This window comes from Suillus subalutaceus (genome assembly GCF_016647625.1).
Source record: "Suillus subalutaceus strain FC151 chromosome Unknown DFJ58scaffold_7, whole genome shotgun sequence".
In the NCBI taxonomy this organism is placed as follows: domain Eukaryota; kingdom Fungi; phylum Basidiomycota; class Agaricomycetes; order Boletales; family Suillaceae; genus Suillus; species Suillus subalutaceus.
Genome location: NW_024540256.1, coordinates 27,790 through 39,199, shown reverse-complemented (window position 1 = coordinate 39,199; position 11,410 = coordinate 27,790). Strand labels below are relative to the sequence as shown.

The following is an 11,410-nucleotide window of genomic DNA, read 5'->3' as shown; positions in this document are numbered from 1 at the left end:
TTACAAGGCAGTGGTTATCCGTTTTGATACACAAAAGCACCATAGCCCCACAACTCCCCCGTGTGACCCCCTTGACTCGGTCCAACGTTAACCTTGACGCCGCCTTGGGTAGTACTGCCTCGTAAACCTATTCGGGTCCTGGTTCTTGTGCCGCTGAGCAGAAATCGCATATTCCCACGTATCGCAGTCATGACTTTGCGGGATGCGCTCCTGGCAGGTCTCAACAGCCTGCCAGGCACTCGTGAGTTCCATCTTCATGTCTTGGTCTCATCACCCAGAAAGCACGGGAACCTTTTCCCGTTTGCAAATCCACGACCGAGGTCGTACTTGCAGGATATTTTGATTCTGCTTTCCGAACAAACCACACCAGACTCTCCCTCCGTTTTCGTCTCTGCAATCGAAGCATGCGTATATAACATCCCAACGACGTCCTGTGCGATATTGTATGTCTCAAAAGTCGACTCTACTGGGCAAGCAACTGCCCCATCTCCCACTCCAGCTCTTGTTCGCGCACTCTTGCTGTTCTACGCAGACCCTGCCACGCGTCCCGTCTCCGCCGACCACCTGTGGATTCACGTGTTTGCAAGAGCACAGAATCAATATCTATTCCCCAACTCTTCAGAATACCCGAAAAAACACCCCCTGAGCGACATCAAACTCTGTGCTTGGTGGAAACGCCAATTCAGCACCGTCATAGGCGAATTAACGTCTCGCGTGGGCGATACCTGCCGCACGAAATTATATTATACTCTACCCGGTCTCAGCGAGTTTGAAGCTCATCACTCGCTAGAGAGGGTATACCCATCGACTGGTTCGACGTCCAGTTGGACATACGGTCACCCTTATTCCCAGGACGAAATTCCCCTACCATGTCCTTGTCCTTCCGGGGGCGATTCGCCTCGCCATCTAGGACAATGTATACCGTCATTTGATGATGACCCCAAATCTCGGTTTATCGATGAGATTGCGTACACAACGGATGCGGATGGGGTAAGGTCCCCAGAGCGAAAACGCCCAAGAGCGGATACGTTAAAGACGTACGAAGAAGACACATCGTCAGCCGACGCTTCAGAAAAGAAGGAAGGTCGGAGTAAAAAAGAGGACCAGACCCATAAAGAAGTCAAGAAGGTGTCTGTGGAAGAATTCTGGGAGCGGATGTCGTTCCGACAGGAATGTATTGCAGGGGCGGTCACCGGGTTTTTCGTCATCGCTGTCTCTGCCGCCACACCACCTTCGACTCTCTCGACAAGTGAAGTGTCGCCGCTCGCGCCCCAACCAGGGCAGGTTTCTTCACAGATGAACAAACGTGTATTGACGTCACTATTAACTGCTCATGAATTTCCATCTGTGGAAAAGGCGGTGTGGTCGACTAAAGTGATTGAAGATTCTATACGAGGGTTATGCGATGGTCTCAAGTCGAATCCTCTTCCGCTTGTCATACCAGACAGGTCGGGCCGACGAACACCCGAGCCAGACCCTGTTCGGACCACTCTAGCACCTCCACAGACGCCCCCACCTCGTCTTGTCAATGGAAAAAGGCCGATCGTTGACATATCTCCCAATCCATTTCCGGAACCAGTTGCTTCTCTGGAAACATACCATTCGTACATATTCGGTTCGATTGCGGTCAAAAATCGCCCAGCGCCGACGAAAGAACGCAGCGAAGCCACACTGAGCGCTAGTAACGGCACACCTCCAATAATCACGGTGCTGACAGCGAGGAAGAAGCGGACGAAATCATAAAGGGATGCGCGGTGAATAACGGTCAGCCTATTAGATGAAATGTGTGCTAATAGATTTAAAATAGATTTCTAGGAGGCTACCGCGTTTACGTCGCTGGCGTTGACGTATGATGTGGGTGGGATTCACTGGCTTGTAGGAGAGTGTCGCGGGTACCCATTTATGGGGTGTATGTCGCTTATGAAAGAGATGCTAACGCCTCGCGTTAGGCTGATGATCGGATCTTGGACCGTGTACTTCATGGGGGAGGGTGGTTACGGGGCATTGAAGTAACTACCAGGCTCTGATGAGAAAGAATCCCAATTTGAATTCTGATCTAGGTTCGGACCTCAATTGGGTTCTGTCGACGATTCTCGTTGTATCGTTTTTTTCATTATCTGCTGAGAACACTGGGGTGCTACGCCGTTACGTCTGAATGATAAGGAGTTAAAAAGTGAGATTGGTGTTCGGGTGAGAATTTGGGTTGGATGGGTTAAATGAAGTCGGTTACGATACATATGCATATGGTGTTCTTTTTCTGCTGTACGCTGTTTTTAGAAGGCTGGAGGTTATTGTGTCGAAGCAGAGGGTACCCACGAGTGTTACGGTATAATAAGAATTGGTTTGGGGACGTGATGGGCAGCCCTATGATATACTTATAACCCGCATGGTGATTTTCCCTTGGATGGTAACCAACTTGGTACACATGCAATGAGGCAGCTACCGGTCTACGCCCAGTTTGAATCACATATCAATATATGGCCTATCGGTTGCGAAGGAAGAGTATGCTCAAGTTGAACTTACCGAAAGAACGTAAATACAGGAGACTTCGGCATATGAGTCTAGTAGCACAGTTCACGGCAATGTGAATGACTGTGTGATTATAGGTCTCCAAAAGCCTCGAGGCCTTAACATCGGATAGCCGCGACATCGGATAAAGATTTACTACTATGAAGTTGACCGAAAGCCGAGTTGCAGTGTCAGCTGCATAGTGTTGCACAGGTGATAGATGATGGGTGATGAGATGATGATCTTGAGCTGTGCTACGAATTGCCAGACTTAATTAAAAAGCCTCTATCATGATCTCGCCATTGGAACGGTCTCAATTACGCGAATAAGTAGTCGAAACTTCTTGTGGAAGCTATACCGCCAACCTGCATATTCGAATTCATTTTTGGTTCATATCCAAAACTCTTGAATTCGAATTGAATTCATACTCTATTTCGATTTCTCATTCGGTTCCGTTTCAACCACAACGACCACGACGACAGTGACGACGGCTACGACCATGTCCGTCAATCACGCTCCACAGTCTCTACCTTCATTTGCACAGGCATTTAGCAGCTCTTCTCTTAGTTCAATCCCGAATTCTAATAACGCGTTACCACCAATTCAACCAAGAACTCATCATACAATTTCACCATCGAGACAACCTAGCATAGAGCAATTAAGAAACTCTAGGAAACGTTCTAGGGAAGATGTAGCAGTCCGTCGTGAAAGTACAGATGACTCTGGGTATGTTCAATCCCTATTTTCATACCTCTTCTCAATCAAAATTATAGCCGCCAGTCACCTAGAGTCGTTAGAATCAAGGAGGAAGATGACCCTGATGATAGTCTCATCGATTCTCCTTCCCCTCCTGAAATCATTTCTCCTATTGTCATTCCACCGTCACAAAAGAAACGACGAGTGACTGTGAGTGGTACCACACTCCCTCCCTCAACCGCCCCCTCGTCCTCTGAAATATCACTTTCAACCCCAATAACTCCTGTGGTTATAACAATACCAACTGGAGAAGATGTTCAGTTGAGGTCTACCCTAAAACAGCAGCTCGTCGAGCAGCGCAGACCAAGTTTCGCTGCTCCCCCCGGTCCGAGCCCCATGCTCTCAGCTGCTATTAATAATGGTACTTCATCCTCTTCTGCCACTTATTCCCCTCCAGAAGGTTCTTTGGCAGCATCAAAGCTGAGTCTCCCAAGGTTGGGTAGACGTAGTCCCAATACAGTCGCCCGTCCAAGTGGTAACACACTTGCATCTGGCAGCCGTGCGACTGTTCAACCACAGCCACTCACCCCTCCTCCTATGATCGTCCCAAGTCAGCAACCGCTCTCTCTCACCGCTAATCAACCCGAGGTGCCACTGAAAAGCCCTCCATCGAACTCCCTACCGCCTCCCCCTATCAGTTTCGCACGTCGTCGCGCAGCTCAGTCTGGTGGCCGCAAAAGAAAACCTGCTGATATCGTCATCAGCCCTCGTGGCACTCACTCCTCTGACTCGCTTGCACCTGTCATACAAAGCGCCCCTCCAGTCCCGGAACTCGGTCGGTTCCCCATGACTATACCACGACTTCCAACTGCTCTAAGCGGAAACCAGACCACGCGAAGAGTGGCCACTAATGTTCCTCCAACACCGACCCGATTTGGCTTGCAGCACACGATAGGTCCCTCGGTGAGCGCGCCAAAGACGGCAACTACAAGATCTCCTCCTGCTATACCAATTGCCAGTTCATTAGTCCCGCCCACACCCCGCGCCCTCCAACACCCCGGTTACTCAGGAGACAGATCTGCATTCCTAGCGCCTTTCGAAGTATTTTACGACGCGCTCAACGACTCAAAACAGATGAAAAACTGGCTGTCTGAGCAGCTTCAAAAATCAAATACGCTCCTCCAATCTCTGCAGAAGGTGGATGCGGTCGTTGAGGATTTGGTAGAGAAACGGACGCGATCTATGCAGGAGGAGATGCAGAGTATGCGTCAGCGCATGGATTCGTTGGAGGAGGCACTTCGTGCTGTGCGTGCGGATTCGGCACGGAATCAGAGTACGAGCGGCGGCGGCGGCGTTGGATACCCCCAGTCAAAGTTCCAACAAAATGGAATGTCGAGTTCGGGTTCGGAACCGTCTTCCTCGTACAGATTCCCAACCACTAGCGCTGAGCAACGCAGACGGGTGTCGCCGCCTAGCTGGGGCACCGACAAGGACCGCGCTGCGTCTCCTTCTCCTGATACAGACCGTGACCGCCGAATGTCAGCCTCCGTCGCACGGTTAGAAACCCCGCGTCTCGACCAGGGCCAGTCGCAATCTCAATCACAAACGCCTTATTCGCCATTTGCTGCTTCATCTAGTCGTGGTGGGCCTGTTGTGCCTGCGTCTAACGCCAAAGGCACACCGCCGCTGCGATCTCAGGCCGTACCTGGGCCTGACCGTTCAAATACGCTTCGACAAACACAAGCAGATGGGGCACGACCACCGGGTAGAATGTATTACCCGGGCTCGGGAGCGTTCAATGGTAGCTGTGGGAGCGGGAGCGGCGAAACAGCGAGAGGCGAAAGCCATAAAACTGCGGAAGAGCGCTAATTTTTATTCGCATTCCATGGATTTCACGCCATGTCGGCGTGGCTTTTCTCGATGTCGCGATGCCAATCACTGCTTTCCTCGATGTGCTATGCGTGCCACCGCTTTCCTCGATGCTATCAGGTCACATTCTTTGCTCTCTGCTCTACGTTCTGTATGACCGCTTTTCAACTGTGCGACAATCTTGGACAATGTTATGTCACGGTTATCTCATCTCATATATCGCATGCATGCGTTCCCGTCTAGTTACAGCACAGTCGCTTTCGAGTTCTGTTCTCTTTTCGTATGTTTCATCTGGTCCTTTTTCGTACTCTGTTTGTTGATGGGCCGATGCGAGTCTACATCATGATGGATATCATATTTCTAGTATCATATCATATACGTACTCCTTTCCCTCCTCTTATCTTTCTCTTTCTCATGGCCTATCTCCATTCTTTTTCGTTCTCACTTCTCTTTAGGTGCTCTGTTATATATATATATGTACTTATAGTTATAGCTTTTTTTTTTCGCAGTAGAAGCCTAAGTTTACATGTTTTTAAATCCTTCTGTTCTGGACCACTACTGCCAGTTCTTCTTATTTCTAAGCCAAGTCTTAAGTTTTCAACTCAGAACTTGTTCCGAATAGTGCTTCGAGCGGTGCTCGGCTCCATCAACATTAGAACAACTTGGGTAAACTTATTGTTCTAGCTTCTGCTAATATCATTCGGATCGGCAAGATACGCCTGAAGAAGGCTTATGACCGTGTCCAGAGTTCTTGAGAGAAGTCCGCGAATTAGAGCGGTGACCGTTCGAGTCGAGTTGCTGACCGATGCAGTTGAACCATAAAGTCTCGGACCGCTTTTGCTGCGTGGGGATGTGTCACCCGTCAGTCATACAGATCAGGTCATCCATGGCAAAACCAGACGTCATTCCAGTGCCATCCTCCGAGTCCAATAGAGAGCGAGTATACCCCTAGAGCGCCATGCAAGTTGCCTTTAACCGCCTCAACTCTGTAGCAAGATCATTATCACTAAACACATTCACTCGTAATATGTCTACTGTGCCCGCGCCTAAACCCAAGCCTTTTGTTCTGTATACCGCTGGAACTCCCAACGGACGCAAAGTTAGTGTTTTTCTGGAGGAGCTTAGAGCGGTTTATGGGGAGAAGGTTGATTATGAGTGAGTGCCTCCTTTCCTCTCCTCCTGGGACCTGAACAAATGATATCCCGGATTATTACTATAACAGCTTCGAGAAAATAGACATCGGACGCAACGTCCAAAAAGAGCCCTGGTTCATCAAGTTAAACCCAAACGGCCGAATCCCAGTGCTCGTCGACCGCGCGCGGGAAGACTTTGTCGTGTTCGAGACAGCTGCTATTTTGCTTTATCTCGAACAGCATTATGATCCGGAGAGGAAGCTTGGGTTTGACCCTGTGTCGCAGCCTAATGATTATAGCGAGATGCTTCAGTGGATGTTGTGGGCGGTGAGTCCATCCCTAGCGTTTGGTGGGATTTAGTATCGATGACACGGTTGTTGTAGCATGGAGGCGTTGGTCCTATGCAAGGGCAAGGTCTGTAAATTCGAACTTGGTTGAAGCTTTGAGTTGACGCAGCGCAGCGAATCACTTTAATAGATTTGCACCTGTGGATATTCCCTATGCGAAGAATCGTGAGCTGTTTCTTTTGCTTGATGTCTTATATGCGCCTACGATGATGACTTCAGGTTATATCCTGGAAACGAAGCGCCTCTATGGCGTGATGGAGATCCCGCCTCACAGACCGTGATTACCTCGCCTGGGCCCGGCCGAGGTGTGTATAGCGCTGCAGACATCAACGTTTTCCCATGGTAGGTTCCAGCTTTGTTTCTTTTGATCTGCCAGGCCATTTTGCTGAGGTTCTGGCTCTGGTTCTCTTGTATTCAGGATTAACGTTCATCAATTTGCGGGTATTGAATCTCTCGACGAGTGGCCAAGTCTCCAGGTAAGCTTCCAAAAGCATTTTGTTTCGTGTGTTGTTCTAAAGCTTTGTTCGGTTTAGATGTGGTTCGGTCGTATTGAAGCGCGTAAAGCTGTTCAGGATGGCCTTGCTATTCCTTAGTGGACTTAGCACTGAGTCGGGGGCTCTAGCATGGGTATTTAGTAAACGATCTCTTGTCACGTTTCTATTTTTACACTCAGTTGTTGCATGATGGTACTCATTAGTTTTGACGTGTCAGCAGGTCACGGTGAAGTCGAGCGTCCGGATTTAGTTTTTCTGCTCGTCTCGTTTGAAACGCCCGGTACTGCCGAGACGGTATGGCAACGGGAGCAGGTGAGAAGGGCGCAAGACGCCGTGCTGTGCAAAGCTTGAATACTTGGACAAGTTCAATTGGCGGTGGCATGATATCACCACACCTGCATGTCTTACTATACAGGTCATCGAATCGACTTTCTTGGGTCCCCAAGCACGGGATGTTTTGGGTCGGACTACGGCAGAAACAGTGTGAGCATAGGCGATCTTTGGAGGCTGATTAACTGATCGAACTCCACAATGTGATCAACTTGAAGCAGAAAGCAGAATACCCCCGGGCCAATTACACCGTTTCTCTCCATTTGAACATGCGGAGTGGCAAACAACCCTGACACGATTACATCCAGTCCTCGTGATGATTCTCGTAAAAGATAGTCAGCGCGTTCCAGAATGGAAATCACCCGCCGCTTGGCTTGTAAATTTCAATATCTCGCTTGCTCAAGTAGCAGTAACCCTCGGTAGTCTTAAGTGCAACGCTTCATTATGCATACTCTGTTTGTTTTTATTACTAATGCTTTTCTCAAACACGAGTGCTGAAGATGTTTCAATGCTTATCAAGAGCCGTTGATCGCGACCAGGAACTATTTTGCTCTCTTAGCTCTAACAGCGTTCAATTGGGAATCCGGATGGTTCGCACCGGTTGGCTCGTGCCAATCTTTCAGCCTGAGGTAAGTATGTCGCTTGATAACTTGACACGACATTACATATATCACATCGATAGCTGACTCCATCGATAATGTGCAGGCTATAAATACAGGTGCGGCTCGTATCATCAAATCAAGGGAGCTCGCTACCTCTGCACTTAAGGCTCTCGCTAGCTCATCCCTGACCCACCGGGATGGATACCTCCAATTCTCATGAAATCATAGCAAGCGAGGATAACGCCTCTGATACCTGCCAAGGGCTCGAAGAAACCTAAAACACCCCTTCCAAAACTTCAGATAGGCATTCTTATAACGCTGCAACTTGCGGAACCCATTGCTTCAACATCTATATTCCCATACATCAATCAGGTATGGCTTCGCAATCACAACACTTCTCTTCGATGTCCTTTGATACTATTTTGCTCTCTTAGCTGATCAGAGAACTTGATATCACTGGGGGTGACGATGCGGCTGTAGGATATTATGCCGGACTGATTGTAGGTGCCAGGATTATGACTTGCGATTTACATGCGAGAATGGTTCGCTCATCGGATGTGATTGGCAGGAATCTTTGTTTTTCGTCGGACAAGCACTGACAGTGCTGAGGTGGGCTCGGTTGTCTGACCGCATTGGGCGCAAGCCGGTGTTAGTAATCGGACTATCAGGAATTTGCATTTCGATGCTATGTTTCGGTCTCTCGACAACCTTCTGGGGCCTTGTCGTTAGGTATGTCTTCAGCCGAAGGAAATACGCATCGCTGACATGGTCTCTCTAGCCGCTGCATGTGCGGTTTTCTGAACGGCAATAATGTAGTAATGAAAACTATGATGGGAGAACTGACGGACTCCACAAATATGGCTCAGGGATTTGCCTTGATTCCGATCATCTGGTGCGTCGGGGGCTTTGTTGGGTAAGTGGGGTCGTTACTGGTCGTTGACGATGGAGATGGTAAATGCTGAAATTGACATGTCAGTCCTTTAATGGGAGGAACACTCGCGCGACCGCAAGATCATTGGCCCGCACTATTCTCCGGTTCATTTTGGAGAGATTACCCATACTTTCTGCCTTGTGCAGTGGCAGCCTTTCTGCTCCTCGTGGCCCTTGTTATGATGACATTGTTCCTGGAAGAAGTAAGTTCTACATACCCACCAAATCGCACACATCATTCACGATCTGTAGACATTATCGACGAAGCGTCGACCGAAGTTCCCTTCAACCACGGTTGGCGTTTCAAGTAGCCCCGACAGAGAATCACTCGCTCAACAATCGATGGCAAACATGTCCTTGCGATCTCTCCTCACGCGTTCCGTTGTTATTCCGATTGCAAACTACGCCATGCTCTCCTTCCTTGACGTTTCTTTCAGGGTTCTTTTGCCGCTGTTCTTCTCGACACCTACTTATCTTGGCGGTCTTGGATTTGATCCCGCTACTATTGGCAAATGGATGGCGTTGTGTGGCGTCACCGATGGTATCTTTCAGGCATTCTTCTTCGCCAAAATCGTCGATTGGATTGGTCCGAAGCGTTTATTCTGTATCTCAGCGTCGTGCTACGCACCACTCATTGCTATATTTCCAATAATGTCGTGGATTTTACGCGTAAGGGGCGAAGTTGATCATGCAATCACGTTTGCTTTGCTTTGCCATCTAGTTATAGTAGTCGCATGGGATATGTCATATGGTGCGTGTTGTAATGAAATCGTCTTACAAGTAACCCACTTCGTTGCAGGAACTATTTTCTTGATTATCACAGCCTCTGCTCCCACAAAAAATGTCCTTGGAGCTATCAATGGCCTTGGCCAAACATCTGCGGCGGTGGCTCGTGCCGTTGGTCCCGCCTTGACGACTTCACTCTTTGCTGTCTCGAAGGAGCACAACCTTCTAGGAGGAAATGCAGTTTTTGTTATTTTAATTGTGTTGGCCGGTGGCTTCAGATGGCTGGCGTCCCAGTTGCCAGATGAAATACAAGACAGGGATGAGTGAAAGGTGACTTACAAAAGGAATAGATATCGGATTGCTTGTCGTACTGGTAGGTTTCGTGTTCATCACGTTGCAGGTATTTATTGATGGGGTCGCCAGATATCAAGGTAGGCATCTCAGAGAGCATGTTTGGATCTTGTTGTTTCAAGCATTTAAGTTAGGCCTGGTTGGATGATATCGTATTGAAGTTCACCAAGGTAAGATATTTAGGCTAGTGCAGCAGAAGAGCATCGCGTTCTAGTAGACATCTGGTTTTCACATCATCGTATTGAACTCGAGTTGTTTTGGTTTTGGCATGAATCGACACATTTGCCAGTGTTCTCATAAATCAAAAGTGCCCGCTGCCCTGAGACTAGTCGGAGTTTGAGGAACCTGTTAGTACCAAGTTTCAGCTTGGTTTCAACTCTTTTCAACTGCTCTATCATGGCAATATATTGCAACCGGGCCCATCACTGACATGCGATTTGCAGTCTAACAGTGTGAGCGTGCGTGTTCATTATCTAGTCTAAGTCACTGACCGAGTTTCAGATTTACGGAGATTGTTGAAGCATATTGCTGGGTCTCTCAATTGGGCACTTAATGTCGCACCGTCCTGGCTTAGCTGCACTCTATAAAAAGACGGAAGGGAAGTCTCAGACTAAAGCTTTGGTTTGGCTCAACCGAAGTATTGTAGATGAGCTTCTATGGGCAGCTGATCATCTCGAACACTCAAATGGGGTTTTTCTCCTTAAATTTGTGCCATGGAGATTCTCAGACGTTGCACGTGCGCATGATGTTCTGCGCGTTTACTGTGACGCTTCGGGAATTGGCATGAGTTTCTGGTATCTTTCTTTGGGGCTGGCTTTTCAATCGCCTCTACCACCTCGTCCTCCTGTTGCCGATATCTTCTACTATGAAGCCTTATGTGTCACCTCGGCTGTGATTGTCAACTATATATATAGGTCACAGTCTGACTACTCCATTTTCGATAGTCTGTTCACCAGTTCACTGATGTAGCAGACTCCCTACAGCATAGCAGAATCACTCCAGACTCATAGAGTTTCTCCTCGTGCGATGGATCATATGGACTAGCAATTTGAAACAACCAACTTTCTGCGACTTACAGTGCGCAAATCGGGCCAGTCACGGACTTGTGCTCAGTTCTCCCAAGAGGTGGTTTCAAACTTCGAAGCAACTTCCTAATCGTTTATGCCGTCGTTTATTTCTAGCGCTCTCTAGCCCTGGTACCGACTTGCTTGTTCAATCGTTGATCGTTATTGCTCAATTGTGACTGGATACTAATTACGTAGGACGGTCTTGCTACTAGTGCTCTAGGTTCTAGTAGGAACGTGGATAACGCGCACGGGTACTGCGCGGGTCGCCGTTTTCTGACCCGTTCTCGACACTTCAGGTGTGTTGCTTGAGACTTCGACAGCCGATCATCAATCATATGACATTGCGCAGGTTATAAA

At 48.5% G+C, this 11,410-nt stretch overlaps 5 protein-coding genes across 5 annotated transcripts; all 5 read left to right on the top strand.

Moving 5' to 3' along the window:
• The first annotated feature begins 13 nt into the window (after positions 1–13).
• Positions 14–1,984, top strand: DFJ58DRAFT_434786 (DUF1714 domain-containing protein). The gene has a single exon (XM_041380390.1). It carries the CDS (start codon positions 190–192, stop codon positions 1,741–1,743), a length of 1,554 nt encoding a protein of 517 aa, XP_041249439.1. The 5' UTR covers positions 14–189; the 3' UTR covers positions 1,744–1,984.
• Positions 1,985–2,771: 787 nt separating this feature from the next.
• DFJ58DRAFT_696390 (uncharacterized protein) lies at positions 2,772–5,073 on the top strand (the record flags this gene model as incomplete). Its single annotated transcript, XM_041383476.1, has 3 exons — positions 2,772–3,234; positions 3,282–3,771; positions 3,820–5,073. The coding sequence occupies exons 1-3, from the start codon at positions 3,008–3,010 to the stop codon at positions 5,071–5,073; spliced, it is 1,971 nt and encodes a 656-aa protein (XP_041249438.1). The 5' UTR covers positions 2,772–3,007.
• Positions 5,074–5,132: 59 nt separating this feature from the next.
• DFJ58DRAFT_760990 (uncharacterized protein) lies at positions 5,133–5,684 on the top strand (the record flags this gene model as incomplete). Its single annotated transcript, XM_041388458.1, has 1 exon — positions 5,133–5,684. One exon carries the CDS (start codon positions 5,133–5,135, stop codon positions 5,391–5,393), a length of 261 nt encoding a protein of 86 aa, XP_041249437.1. The 3' UTR covers positions 5,394–5,684.
• A 230-nt stretch (positions 5,685–5,914) lies between these two features.
• On the top strand, positions 5,915–7,500 carry DFJ58DRAFT_760989 (glutathione S-transferase). The gene is made up of 8 exons (XM_041388457.1): positions 5,915–6,228; positions 6,296–6,533; positions 6,590–6,620; positions 6,668–6,718; positions 6,773–6,804; positions 6,828–6,895; positions 6,972–7,029; positions 7,087–7,500. The coding sequence occupies exons 1-8, from the start codon at positions 6,032–6,034 to the stop codon at positions 7,144–7,146; spliced, it is 735 nt and encodes a 244-aa protein (XP_041249436.1). The 5' UTR covers positions 5,915–6,031; the 3' UTR covers positions 7,147–7,500.
• A 464-nt stretch (positions 7,501–7,964) lies between these two features.
• Positions 7,965–10,008, top strand: DFJ58DRAFT_741738 (MFS general substrate transporter; the record flags this gene model as incomplete). Its single annotated transcript, XM_041387156.1, has 8 exons — positions 7,965–8,006; positions 8,208–8,351; positions 8,414–8,479; positions 8,548–8,708; positions 8,758–8,892; positions 8,956–9,112; positions 9,162–9,660; positions 9,709–10,008. The coding sequence occupies 8 exons, from the start codon at positions 7,965–7,967 to the stop codon at positions 9,960–9,962; spliced, it is 1,458 nt and encodes a 485-aa protein (XP_041249435.1). The 3' UTR covers positions 9,963–10,008.
• Positions 10,009–11,410: the final 1,402 nt, after the last annotated feature.

What these genes read in the sequence shown, in the direction of transcription:
- DFJ58DRAFT_434786 (XM_041380390.1), top strand. Translation starts at nt 190, where the DNA reads ATGACTTTGCGGGATGCGCTCCTGGCAGGTCTCAACAGCCTGCCAGGC.
- DFJ58DRAFT_760989 (XM_041388457.1), top strand. Translation starts at nt 6,032, where the DNA reads ATGCAAGTTGCCTTTAACCGCCTCAACTCTGTAGCAAGATCATTATCA. An exon ending in TGGTCCTATGCAAGGGCAAG is followed by an intron (nt 6,621 to 6,667) that starts GTCTGTAAATTC and finishes GACGCAGCGCAG; the next exon opens with CGAATCACTTTAATAGATTT. An exon ending in ACGAGTGGCCAAGTCTCCAG is followed by an intron (nt 7,030 to 7,086) that starts GTAAGCTTCCAA and finishes TGTTCGGTTTAG; the next exon opens with ATGTGGTTCGGTCGTATTGA.